Here is a 13,829-nt window from a genome sequence, read left to right on the forward strand (position 1 = left end):
ACTCATGTGCCACTCCCCTGCTATAGAGCCTTCCATGGCTCCCCGGAGCATCCAGGTCAAGTCCTTAGCTCAACTCCAAGCTCTTTAACATCTGATCTGTTTGCCCCTCTCCCAGTTCCTCTTTAGTCCCCCCTCCCCCCAATCTCTGTTTAACTAAACAGCGTACTATTCACTAATATGCCATGTTCTTTTGGGACACTACCTTTGCACATGCTGTTCCCCTGCCTGGAATGCCCTTCCCCACCTTGGCCTCCTTGGAGCCTGACTCGAGTCATCTCCGGGCAGCCTTCTCTGACTTCCTGAGTTAGGGGCCACTCCAAAGCCTTCACACTGTATGTCATCCCCACCCCTTGAGATCAGGAGCCAAGTTCTGTGAATGGCTGTGGCCCCAGCACAGTACTTAACACTTAGCAGGGATCCGTGAGATGCTTGTTGGATAAAGGACTCAGGATGCAAAGGGAGAGTTGTGCTGGCAGGAGGTGGTAGACTAGGAGCCAGGTGACAGGGCTTCTGCACCAGGCTGCACTCCTAGCCCCTGGTGTGATCATGAGCACATCTTTGCCCCTAGGGTCACCAGCCATTGCCTTCCTAGGGTAGCTCCTGGGGCCTGGGCAGCTATCCAGGAGGCCACCCTGCCTCCTCTGACTCCACAGTGGCCTCCGGACAGCTGGCAACCAGGCTGAGCAGGAAGCAGAATCTGCTCAGTCAAGGATATGAGGTTGGTGCCCAGAGCCTCATTTAATCTCCAAAAACGGGCCTCAGATCAGGCGGTTTTATTCCAGGCAGCTGAGCTCACCAGGTGAGTGGACATTGGAGGCCCGGGGGCAGGTGGGGGTGTGGCAAGAACCCAGGACCCAGGGCTCCCCCACCCTTTGGCTCACAGTGGCGGCTGCCCACTTGGCTGTCTCCAGGCCTCTGAGGGCACCTCCTCGGGGCACCCTCCACCCCGACCTCTCAAGTTAGGCTGGGGCGACACTGGCTGGAATCTGTTCTCTGGAGTGGATACTCCCAGGCAGCCTCTGCATTGGGGGTGGGGTGGGGTGGGGTGGAGGCTTCAGATGCTCCTACTGCAACCTGGAGGCCACATCCTCATTGCTGAACAGTTTCCCCCCAGAGTCAGCAGTGGAGGACAGGGCAGGAGAAGAGAATCGAGAGGCGACAGGCTGGATATGAACCCACCAGCCAGGCCCGGGTGACCATCCGGGCACTCGGGGAAAGTCTTGAGCACCAGCTGAGGGCCCTCCTCCCTCCTCGTGCCCTCTCTTGGGTGATGTCAGGGAGTAGGCTGGGGGACAAGATGCCACTCCTTTCACAGGGCCCCACGGCCCCAGAATACTTGTCCCCTGCCTGATGGGTGCCCTGGGCTCTCTGAGTCCAAGAGGTGGGCCCCAGCTCTGCAGGGGGCAACTCCTCAGGTCAGCACCTGCTGGATCCAGCCAATCACACCTGTGATGCGAGTGTAGACACCAAAGTAGTTGGGCCGGCCACAGCCCAGGCCCCAGCTGACCAGCCCAGCCAGGAACCAGCGGCCACTGGGCTCCCTGCACACCAGTGGGCCGCCCGAGTCACCCTGAAGGGAGAGAGGAAAGGCCTACATCAGGGTAATGGCACCTCGGTTCCGGGACAGGATCCTGACTGCTGGAGTTTCTGAGTGACAGCAAGAAGGTCGCATTGCCTCTTGAAGCCTCGGCTTCCCCTGTACCCTGACCTGGCCTTCAGCGCGTCCTGACTGGCCTGGCACTGGGGACCTGTGTCCACATGCTCCATCCACCTCTGCCTCCCTCTGTGGGCTTGTTCTAGTCCCCTCTACTGTGTCACCTCGGGCAAACTGCCTTGCCGCGGGAGAGGAGCAGAACCAGGTTTGAGCCTCAGACCTGCCTGCCCACCACAGATCTCCCGATCTGTGGCCTGCAACCTGGGGCAAGTCCCTCAACCTCCTCGAGCCTTGGTTTTGTCAACTGCAAAGTGGTGACAGCCATTGACCTTACTGGGGGCCCGGGAAGCTTCGGCAAGTTGATGTGAGCAGATGGCCAGGCCCTGGGTGACGGGAGTGTCGCCCTCTCCCTCCTCTCCCCCAGCCCATGGGAGTCACCTGGCAGGCATCCTTCTTGCCCTTGTGGTAGCCGGCACACAGCATGCGGGGCGTCACCTGGTAGCGGTAGGCCTCACTGCACAGGTCCTGCGGGATCAGCTGCACGTCCACCTTCTGCAGACCGTTGCTGGTGGGGCCTGCCGGGTGCCGTCAAGGCCAGAGGGCAGAGGTGAGAAGATCCGAGATGCCCAGGAGTCCCCGCCCTTCCTTCCCAGTTTCCTTTGCATCTCAGGAGCCTCCTCTCCTGCTCCACCCACCCCTGCACCTCCGCCTCATGGTCACTCTGTTCGGGCTCCTGTGTGGCCCACGGGCACAGACCTCTACCCAAAGCCTGTCTGCACTGGTGTCTTCTCCACCTTTTCCTCCCCTTCCTCCTGCTCGAGGCTCTTGCTGCCTCCCCTCTGCTCTCTGACAGCCCTGGGGGATTTTTCCAGAGCCCACATCTTACTCCTCCACCCTCCCTCTAACTCCTCCGCATCTCCCCACTGTCCAACCCAGCGCTTCTCAGTGAGGGCTGCGTGTGAGCCCCAGGAAGCTCCAGTGTGCACGGTGCCTCTTCTCAGAGCTGCTCGCCTGGGGTGGGGCCGGGGCACCAGGATTTTTCTTGACGCCTGCAGGTGGTTCTAAAGCCCAGGGCAAGGTCCTTCCCAGATCCTCGCCCAGGTCCACCTGCCCCACTTCCCTCTGGTGCCGGGTGTTGGCTGGGCTCCCCGCGTCGCTTTCCTGGGAATGCCTTTCCCCTGTTCCAGGGCACTGCCAACACCCTCCACGCCTCAGCTCAGCCCACCCGTCCCCTGGAAGCCTCCCTGGCCCATTTAGTTGCCTCCTCTGAGCGGCCTCTGCTGCCACCCAGGTTAGCTCTTAGCACACTCTCTATCTCCCCAACAAATGTTATCTCTTCCTCTGTATATCCCCTTGGCCCAACTCGATGTCTGGCGTATAGTAGGAGCTCATAAATGTGTCATTGAATGAGTGAGTGAATGAATGAGAGCCAGCCTTTGCTTCACCACTGTTCTCCGTCATCCTCTTGGACAAGTCACCTTTCATCTGAGCCTGTGTCATTTATAAATGATTTCTGCAGTTCTGCCTCCACATTGTAAATCCTTGTACACATTTTAAAAGCCACCACCACCACGAAGGGCGCAGGGAGGGCATGGCTGTGGTTCTGCCAGCCCAGGCCTGTGTTCATAGAACTGAGGTGACCTCTAGGGTCGGCTGGCTCCGGTCAGTTTAGGCAGGAAGGGGAGAAACCCCCTGTATCTGAGAGGCCATAACAGGAATAGCGGGAGCTCGGGTCAGGCAGTCCTGGGTTCCAGTCTCTGCTCCAACCCTCTCTGGCTATGTGTCTTTGAGCAATTGCTAAATGTCTCTGAGCCTCCATTTCTCCATCCATAAAATGGGGCCATAATACTCACCCTGGGGTTACTGGGTGGGTTAAATAAAATCGTGTTCCCCTAAAATCCAACTTTAATTAAGAGCCTCTCCTGCCTTGCCCTCCAACACCCCCCCAGAGGCCCTCCCTCCTCCCGCCTTGACTCCAAGGAGCAGAGGGTTGGAGCTTGCCTGTGGGCTGTGGGGTTCCTGGCCTGGCCCTTTACCCCACACATAGCCACCAAGATAACCTCCCATGACTTTGGTTCTCCTTAATGCCCTCCCAGGAAGAAGGGAAGGGCCAGAAGGGCAGGGACCCACGGGTAGTAAAAGACTCTTGTTCTGTGAAATCCAACCCAACTTAATCCCAAGACTTGCAGGCCTGAGGGGTGGAGCCCTGGGCCCCCCTCGCCCCGCCCCGACAGGCTAGTCCGCACCCCACAGGCCCGCTCACCCCCCTCGCGCAGGGCGCCCCAGCCGGTGATCCAGCAGTGCAGGCCGGGCTCGAAGAAGTGGGAGCGCGCGGGCAGGCAGACGGGCCGGATGGCGGCCGAGCGCACCACGGGGTGGTCCAGCTGCAGCAGGGCCACGTCGTAGTCGTGGCTGTCCTCCTCGTGGTAAGGGTGCAGGAGCAGGCGGCTCACCTTGAAGGACACCTCGCCCGGCCAGCGTGAGCTCTGCCACACCTTGCCCAGGAAAACCGTCCACAGCGCTGGGGAGGCCATGCTGGGGGCGGGAGGGTGTCCTGCTCAGCGGCGGCCTCTCCCATCCCAGACCCTGGAATAGCCAGCTTCCCCACCTGGGACACCGTGCCCCCACCCGTCCCCCACACCCGCCGCCTCCTGCTCTGGAAGGTGGGGTAGCTGGAGGCTGGTACTCATGGTCCGCCCTGGAGCCCGGCTGCCTGGGTTCCAGCCCCACCTCCGCCCTTTTCTAGACAAGTGTGTGCCTCTCTAAGCCTCAGTCTCCTTATCCGTGAAATGGGAATAGCATCTTCTCCTGTTTCTGGGGAATGCAGTAAGACTGTATGGAAAAAGGAGTCCAGGGCTGGCCTGCCCGGGGTGGGGCCTGGGGTCCCAGAAGGTAGGGCTGGGTGGAAAGGGGACATTGCAAGGCCACCCCCATGCACAGCCCCTGGCACGTAGCAGGAGCACAACACACACTGCTGAGTGGATGCATGAGCGAATGAATGAGTAGATCTCTGACGCAGCTTAAAGCAGGATACCAAAAGAGCACAGAGAGGCTGAGCAACCTGCCCAGGGCCACAGAGTATGTTTGTGGTGGAGCCGGGACTGAGCCCAAGTGTGGAAGCAGGCAGTTTGGGGGGCTCCTCACCAGCCTTCCCTCTGTCTGCTTAGAGCTTAGAGACACTGCACTTCCCTGCTCTGGCCTTCCCTACCCCACCTCTTATGGTCTCGGCGCCACACCCCCCCCTCACCTGTCCTCCTGGAAGCAGTGGGCAGCTGTTATCACCCAGCGGTCAGCGATGAGGGCCCCCCCACAGATGTGTCGGCCCCGAACCTGGAGGCTCGCCTGCCAAGGCCACTCACCCTCCGAGGACACGGCCCCACCCACAATGCGGCCAGAGGGGCCCTGGAGGCCGCAATCTGGGGGTGAGGAGAGAGGGCGAGGAGAGACAGAAGTGGAGCGGCAAGACGGAGGCCAGTGAGGCACAGAGACAGAGAGACAGAGAGACAGAGAAGGGAGAGGGAGAGAGGGAGAGAAGACATGGAGGGAAAGAATGAAGGACCGAGGTGGGATGGAGAGACAGATGGACACCTTGTGAGCTCTTCCTCCAGCTTCCCCGCGTGCGCACCTCCCTCCCTCCCACGCTCTAGGGCCCCTAGGGCCCCGTGGGTGGGAGGGCCTGCTGCACCCCGCCGCCCGAGCCCGGCCGCCAGGCAGGGCCGGCTCACCACAGTGCTGCTCATCGGAGCCGTCCCTGCAGTCGGGCCGCCCGTCACACTGCGGGTTGGGCTTCTTCACGCAGCTCCGATCCTCACACTGGAACGTGAACGTCCCACAGGACACCCCTGGGATAGAAGGGGTGGGGGCAGGGCACAGAGGATGGGTCCCTGAGCCCAAGGGAGCCTCCAATCAAGGCCCAGGGAAGACGAAGCCTGGAAGAGGCCAGGAGGTGACTGGTGAAGGGTCTCTTGACCATACCGAAGGTTCCCCTAAGGCTCCTTCAGTGTCTCCTAAAGGCAGGCTATCCCCCCCCCCCCCCCCCCCCGGCCATTCCGTTGAGAACAAGGCTAAGTCTCCACCCTCAGACGGGCCCCTGACCATAGTGTCATACCTCCCACTTTGGTGTGGAACCTGAGGGCAGAACTGTGACTCTACTTTCAGACTAGGCTCAGAAGAGCCGGACGTGGCCTCTCCCATCAGACTAAGGCTCTGCCCTTAGCCTGGCAGTCCTCCAGGTCCTGGCCCCACCTAGCCGCCCACCTGCTCCTCACTGCTTTACCACGAAGAACTTTCTGCTCCACCGCCTGGTTTTCCCCTGGTCTCCTCTCCTCCCGCCTATTTGAATGGTACCTCTCTTCAGGGCCCAGTTCAAGCCTGCGTCCTCTAGGAAGCTTCCCCTGCCTGATCTTCCCACCCTCCAGTCTCCCCATGCTACTGGACATAATGTCCAGAAGGCTTCGGGCAGAGAGAGTCGCCCATCGTGTCTTCCCACTAACAGATAACCCTCCGAGGGCAGGGATCATGTCCCTGGTATCTTTTACTCCCACGGCCTCCCTCTGCCTCACCTATCACTGGGTAGTCTGCAAGTGTTGGTTGGTTGGTCAGTTGGGTGGATGGATAAACCAGTGGACACAGACAGGAGATTGGGCCAACACATGGGTGGAATGACGGTCCAGTAGGGAAACTGACAGCTAGAGGAACGGATAACTGAGAGGATGTGAAGATCAGTGGACAGACAGGTAGTTGGAGAGAGTGGCAGATGCATGCACACATGCATTCCTGGACGCATGAGAGAACGGAACAGTGCCACACAGGCAGACAGTTGGGTAAACCAGTAAATGGGTAGATTGACCGTTCAATGGACAGGGAGGTAGATGGACAGGACAATGGGTGGATAAGTTCTGGTTGGAGAGACCAGAAGATGGATGGATGGATGGATGGATGGATGGATGGGTGAGTGGACGCACAGATGGGTTGGTAAGTATTTGGACAGGAGAGCAGAAACCTTTGCCAAAGACGCATGCAGAAGGGCCGGGCTGCCTGGCTGAGACTCACCCTGCTTCCCCCAGACACGTGGCCATACCCCGCCCTACCTTCCTGGCACTGCTCTTCATCACTCCCGTTGGGGCAGTGGGGCTGCCCGTCACAGACCCTGGCCAGTGAGATGCACGAGCTGTCCTCTTGGCACTGGAATGTGGCTCTGCAAACTGTGTGGGGACACGGGACAGGTAGGGGGAGCCAGAGGAAGCAGGCTGGGACTCCTGATGCCTGTAGAGCCTGTATGGCCTGTCACAGTCACAAGCCCTTCTCAGCTACTTTACACTCGAGTTTCACAGCAGCCCAGTGAGAGACCCTGTCTCACTGATGAAGACAGGAATGAAGTGACTTGGCCAAGGTCAGCTGGCTCAGCCAGAACTGGAAGCCAGATGTTCTGGTTCCAAATGAGGCACCTTCCCCAGCACCCAGGCAGGATCACCCCAGAGGAAGGCGTATCTCCCTTCCCTCCGGCTTCTCTCCCCACATGTTGCAAACTTTGATGGGATAGGGGAGGAGGTAGGTCTGGGAAGATCAGACTAGATTTAGAGGAAGAGGTATTATTCCAAGAGGCTTGGCAACTGCCAAGTCCCTGAGCCTCTTCTGCAGGGCTGGGCAGTGGTGAGCATACTTCCGCAAGAGTTGGCAACTCCAGGCTGAACCCCTGAAGTGGACGGGTGAGAACCCATTCAAGGGAGGGAGATGGAGGAGTCTCTCCTTGGCCACCCAGGGCCTGCCTGCCCCTGCTTAACAGCCTCTCCCTCCTGGGCCTGCCCTCTTGAGTGGATGGTTGGCACAGAGACTGGGGGTGATGGCCTGATGTGGAGAAGCCCTGAGCTGGGAATCAGGACACCTGGTCCCAGCTTGTCCCTCCCACTGCCCCATGGGGAGGCGGCTTTCCCACTCCGTGCCCCACCTTGCCATCTCAGCACAGAGAGCCCCCCACTTCTGGAATGCTGATAATGGGAGCTGCACTTGGGGGTCTCTACTCAAAAGGGTTGGCTCAGCTCAGCGCCGAGATGAGGAGAGGGCAGACTGCTCACCGCAGTTTCTCTCGTCCAGGCCGTTGGGGCAGTCCTTGACGCCGTCACAGGCAGGCACACAGAGGCCGTTCACAGAGCAGAGGAACTCTCCAGGGCAAGCTGGGGTGGGGAGGTGCCATCAGGACATGCCATTGTGAAAACATGTAGATGCAGCATCTGTGTGCTACACATGTACCCACATGTACACAGGCTGTGTCCACGGTCCACGTGGACACCCATGTCCAGGCACACGCGAGTGGCACACACGCGGGTATGTATGAGAGCGTACACCTAGCGGACACACGGGACTGCTTTGCACTTACGGGCACACACAAAGCTATATATGTTCATGCACAGGCATACACGTGTTCACACACATGGGTGCACACACGCACTTACTCACACACTCCCTTTGCCTAGCCCCTTGGTGCTCCCAGAGACGGCAGGGCCCGACGGGGCCGTGGGCTGTGCGGGCACTTCCCTGCCCGGCCAGCCCATACTCACGGTCCGACTGGTTGTACAAGCCGTAGTGCACCTGCACGCCCGGCCCCGTGAGGGAGATCTGGGAGGTGAAGTTGATGGTGATGCCGGTGCTGGCCACCACGGGAATCCTCTCGGCATAGGGCTGCAGGGTGCGCAGGCCACACAGCCTGGGGTCACAAGAGACAGACTCAGAGCCACTTGGGTCCATCCAAAGGAAGGGACAGCCTGGTCCCGGTGCAGACAGGGCAAGGACAGGGCAGCTGGGAAGGAAGGAGGAGCCATATCCCCACCCTGCCTCCTCCGTCTTGCTTTTTCCCTTGCTGACCGCTCACTCCCAGAGTCATCTTCTAGAAAGCAGCCTGGCTATGTCACTCCCCTGCTCAAAAACCTTCAGTGGCTCCCTATTACCTACAGAATAAAACTCAAAGTCTGGGTGCCAGTCCCCATTACCTAGCAATTCAAGACCCTTCTCTGAGCCTCACTTCCCTCCCTTATAAAATAGGATATTTGGTTTCTGTTGACCTGGAATCTGACAATACGACTTGAATGTGCCAGTGGAGGCAGAATCCTGACTGTTCTCTCTGTAGACAGGAGAGGATGTCCCCCTTGTGCTCCATGTAGGGTGAGGAGGCAGCAGAGCTCCGGCTCAGCCACTGTCCCTCCCACAGAGACACCCGCATAGCCCTCTGGTCTCCCTGTGACCCTCTGGGCATGAGGGAGGTACCAGTCCTGCTCCAGGACCAATAGCGCGGTGCTGATGGGAAGCTCCTTCTCTGTGCCTGGCCACTCCTGGTGGGACCATCCCCCAGCCATGAGCACCCCAAATCCCTGCCGGACCCCCTCCCTCCCAAGAAGATGCTCTTATTTCCACAGAGCACGTGGGAGAACATCCACGGAGAGGACGAGTTCGCCCCAGAGAACAGGTGGGGGTCCCTCCATCTCCACGGTGGGGGATCAGGGAGCTCACCCCACAGTGTCTGGGTGGATCTCACCTCACAGAGCAAGTGGGTGGATGAAACCACACCCCGGAGCAGCATGGGGTCCCTGGCTGCTCACAGATGGGATGCTCACAGGAATGCCCCCCAGGGAAGGGAGCCCTTCGCAGGCGAGGGGAGCACGCCCAGAGCGCAGGTGGGCAGACTCCGGAGAGAGGGGAAAGTGCCCCAGCAGAGAGGTAGGAGGAAGCCAAGAGGCAGGGGGAATGCCCAAAGCATGCTGGGAACATCCCACCACGCAGGCCGCCCAATCCCCAGAGGCCGGGTACTTCCACAGGACTTCTAGAACATGCTAAGCACTTCAATTCATTACTCAGCGAGTTAATCAGTGAACAGCTGAGGACCACTTTGGGGCCACGCTAACGTCTCAAAGCCTGGGGCCGGGGCTGCACGCAGCTGGACCTGGTCCCGCTCCTCCCTCAGTGGCTGGAGCATCGCAAGGCCTCGCTGTATAGGGATCTCGAGGTTCCTGAAGCAACACCACCCTGTGAGGGACGAATTGTCCCCAAGGCCAGAGTCCAGCTGCCTCAGGGCCCAGGAGGACGCACCCAGCCTGCCCAGGGGGAGGTGGGCCCCTACTCTCAATGCAACGTGAGCTTCAGGGGCTGGGCCCTCACGCCCCCCATGTCCCCGCACAGCCTGGCCTAAGGTACAGCTTGCCACACTGTCTGGCCACAGTGACTGTATTCTTGCCTCATACCAATACGTAGTTCTCAAGGTGAGGTCTGGGGAGCCCTGGGGGGCCAGAGTAAAAATTATTTTCATAACAGTGCTCAGATATCATTTGCCTTTTTAACACTCTCACAATATTACAGTGGAATTTTCCAGAGGCTACATGTTGTGTGGTATGGTAACCAATTAAATGCAGAAGCAAATGTAGGATCCGGCTGTGGTCTAGTAATGCAGTTATTAAAGAAAGTTGCAAGAGTGTGCATTTTTCTCACCAAATGTTATTGGCTTTGGAAAACATAATTTTTAAGTAAGACATGTTAAAATGTAATAGGTTTATTATTATTTTAAATGAATTGGTAAGTATTTTAATTTTTTTTTCAGTTTTAACTTATAATACTGTAAATATAAATTATGTAACCTGTATAAAAACTCTTTGGGGTGCTCAAGAATTTAAAAAAGTGTCAAGGGGTCCTGAGGTGGAAAAGTTTGAGAACCATTGCTCTACACAAGATTGCCACGGCGGGGAGGGGGAGGGGGATGACATGACAGGGACAGGACACAACACGGGAACATGGGACAGGCTTGGTTAAGGTGCCACCAGGGGGCACCCCTCGCCCTTCTGGTCTTTTTAAAACTAAGGAAACAAAGGGATTTTGTCTGTTTTTTGTTGGTTTTTTTTTTTTTTAAGAGAACATTCATTTGGTAAATCACAGAGGTAGGAAAAGTAATTTCTGTTTTTAAAGTGGATAAACAAATGTTATCATAGATTGTCATCCACAGAGAACTGCCCTGGGAGCAGACAGAGGGGCCAGGGGCTGGGAATGCTGGGCAGGGAGGAGTGCCGAATCCAGAGCCTCCCTGAACAAATTCAAGTTCAAGGGTATGGGACGCTGTCCCCACACAGTTCCTGGAGACTGTGGAGAGACTAGAAGGAACCAGAGCCGGGTGGAGGGGAGCGGAAATATTCCAATCTAGAAGAATGTTTCATGGTCGCTCCAAAGTACCAGCTCCTGTGCACAGGATGTGTTCTCAACTGGGGTCCGAGAGAAAATTCCCGAATAAGCTCATGGCTCAACCTGGTACCCCAAGAACCCAGCCTGGGCAGCATTTGGTTCTCACCCTGGAGGCCTGGGGCAGGGGTGGGTGACAATTCCTGGGGCAAGTCTCTCGGTTACCAGGGGGCCAGGCAAGAATTGAAGGCAGAGGCTGCAGGCCAGTTACTCAAGCTGAGTCACTCAACTCAGAGATGATCTGTTTAGTCTATGCAAGAGTAGTGTTTTTTCAAATTTAGTTGCTAGCTAATTTCACATCATAACCTAGATTCTTGTTTCTCCTGAAAAATGAGCCCCAGAAACACAGCTGGTATTTGAGGCCACCTGGATTGGGCAGGACACATGTGGCCCTGCTACCTGACCCACTCCCCCCAGGCGGCCTGCCTCCTGGGCCTGCACTCCCGCCCGGCCCCCTGCCCATCTGCCTTTCTGGCTCCTGCGGGGGAGGGTCTGCATCCTCTAGCTCTCCCACGCCCCCCACCCGCCGAATGCCACCTCCTCCCCCGCAAGCCCTCTCCCAGAAGCGCCAGCAGTGGGAAAGCTGTGGGCCCGCCGCTCATCTCAGCCCAAGGTTCTGAAGGCACAGCTTTGCACTATGGTCTGCTGGGTTTTTCACCCGGATTTGGGGCCTTTTCCTTCTCGCCTCAGATGCTAAGCAGGGACCCTGTCAACTGTATTGCGTACCAGCAACTCCACCCGCACAGGGGGGAAGTCAAGGAAGATTGGATGGCTGGATAGATGATGGATGAATGGAAGGGCAAGAGGCCAAAGGGAAGAAAGCACAGGTGGGTGGGTGGGTGGATGGCGGATGGACAGATGCCAGGGTGGTGGAAGGAAGGAAGGAAGGAAGGAAGGAAGGAAGGAAGGAAGGAAGGAAGGAAGGAAGGGAGGGAGGGAGGGAGGGAGGGAGGGAGGAAGGATGGGAGGAGGGAGGATGGGAGGAGGGAGGATGGGAGGAGGGAGGATGGGAGGGAGGGAGGGAGGGAGGGAGGATGGGAGGAGGGAGGATGGGAGGGAGGGAGGGTGGGAGGGAGGGAGGGAGGGAGGATGGGAGGGAGGGAGATGGATGGCCGATTTCCTTCCCTGAGGACGGGTTAAGGGGAAGGAGGGTCAGGGAAGGCAAGCAGTAAATAGGGAGGAGAGCAGCATCTGATGAGGCAGCCAGAGCCAGGACCTGGAGCTGCAGAGCTGAGTTTCAAGCCCAGCGTTGCCATATGACACAGCTGTGTGACCTGGCATGTGGCTCAACCTCATCCAGCTTGTTTCCACTTCTGTAAAACGGTGACATCTCCCTTGTAGTGTGTTTTAAGGAATACATGAGAAAATGACTTCTCTGTAAGCCAGCTGCTGATGTCGTCAGGCTGAGTTCATCTGGGGACCAGCTGGAGCTCTGCCCCGCTCACTGCCAGCACCCAGCACAGGCTCTGACAGTCGGCACTGTCCAGGCGGCCTTCGGGTTGCAGGTAGTGCTGGCAGCCCGGGGGGCTCGGGGAAGCGGAAGGGCCAGGCCAGGGGAGGCTCCAGCAGCCCAAGGAACGGAGGTTCTGCCTGTCCCCATCAGCAGGAGAGGCAGAAATGGTTGGAAAGATCACAAGAAGGGTGACATCACAGGGGAGGAAGCTGGTGAGAGGCAGGTTCCCAGAAAGGGGGAAGCCTTGTGCAGAGACGCCCAGCCAGAGCAGGTTCTGCGAAACCAAGCAGCTGGCATCTGGATGTCATGAGGCCCAGTCCCTGCCCCGCCTCTAGGCTGCTCAGAGGGCATAAGGCCTCAGCCAGAGCCAGGCGGGCACCGGGAGAAGCTGGGAAGAAAGCAGGGAGGTGGTGGGGCAGCAGAAAGCACTCAGAGTGAGGCGATGTGCCCAAGGATGCCCAGGCAGTGGAGGGCACCCGGGCCAGTGTTTCCTCCTCACCTAGCTAGCACCTGAGGGCTAAGACAACCTCTGGCCGACCCACCCGCTGCTGCTTCTTACCAGTGGTCACTCTGGCCAAGGACTGTGCCTCCCCCTGCTGCAAACCCTGTGCCTGGAAATCTACACCCATCCCCAGACCCCTCACGTCTTCACCACCCACACAAGCAGATTTTCCAACGAATGCTCATTCAAAGAATTTCCCAGCATCGACACAGGACGATCATTATCTAAAGATCGTAACTAGAGGAAACGGTCTGTCCGGTGCTTATAGTTGGGAGGAACGCCTCTGCCTTCCCTTCCACATGCACGCATGGACAGGAGCCTGGGGGCAGGGGACATGAGTCTCCGCTTGGAGACCCTGGGCCCTTAACGAAGGTCTGAGAAGGTAGAGATGGGACTCTCCAGGCTGCTCTGGGAACTGGCAAGACCACAGAAACTGTCAGTCCTCTCTTCAGGATGCCCATGGATTGGTCGGGAACGCCTTAGCCAAGAGAGTGAATGGCTGGCACGGCTGCCCAGAGGCTCTGCGGGAAGCATCTCCACAAGCACGACCACTACCTGTGTGCACACATGTGCAGGAATGCACAGACCCGGCACGTGTATGCACGCCCACACAACGCCTTGGGTCAGACCACCTAGCTCAACTCTGGTGTCTCCAGTTACAAGCTGGGTGACTTTGTGGAAATGGCTTGGCCTCTCTGTGCCTCAGGGTCCTCAGTGGCCCATGGGGGGGGTGGGATCTGGGCAGTAGGGGGAGCTGCTTCCTTACCAGGTTTCAGAGAATGAAGGAAATGGCACCTAACCCTTAGCTTGCGGCCTACCCGGCACAGTCCACAGCCAGTTACTAATTCATGGTAGGTGCTTTCTCGAGTTTTTTCCAGGCCTGCAGGAGCCAGTGACCTCCATCCATTATCTCACTTAGTCTTTCCTGGGTAGGGATCTGTTTCATGCCCATTTCCCAGATGAGTTACCTGAGGCTGGGAGAGGGGAGTCCTTGCTGAGTGGGAAGG

The 13,829-nt window shown here is 58.1% G+C and overlaps 1 protein-coding gene across 1 annotated transcript in view; it reads right to left on the reverse strand.

Annotated features, from left to right (window-relative positions):
* Nucleotides 1-757: 757 nt before the first annotated feature.
* TMPRSS6 (transmembrane serine protease 6) overlaps nucleotides 758-13,829 on the reverse strand; it is a 36,014-nt gene continuing 22,942 nt past the window's right edge. The window contains 9 exon segments of the mRNA XM_081127701.1: nucleotides 758-1,414; nucleotides 1,417-1,570; nucleotides 2,093-2,229; nucleotides 3,918-4,189; nucleotides 4,902-5,070; nucleotides 5,380-5,496; nucleotides 6,745-6,858; nucleotides 7,729-7,827; nucleotides 8,212-8,357. Of these exon segments, the coding sequence (XP_080983827.1) occupies nucleotides 1,065-1,414; nucleotides 1,417-1,570; nucleotides 2,093-2,229; nucleotides 3,918-4,189; nucleotides 4,902-5,070; nucleotides 5,380-5,496; nucleotides 6,745-6,858; nucleotides 7,729-7,827; nucleotides 8,212-8,357 (1,558 nt within the window). The 3' untranslated portion in view covers nucleotides 758-1,064.

Source organism: Miniopterus schreibersii, assembly GCF_964146895.1.
Source record: "Miniopterus schreibersii genome assembly, chromosome: 2".
Taxonomy (NCBI): Eukaryota; Metazoa; Chordata; class Mammalia; order Chiroptera; family Miniopteridae; genus Miniopterus; species Miniopterus schreibersii.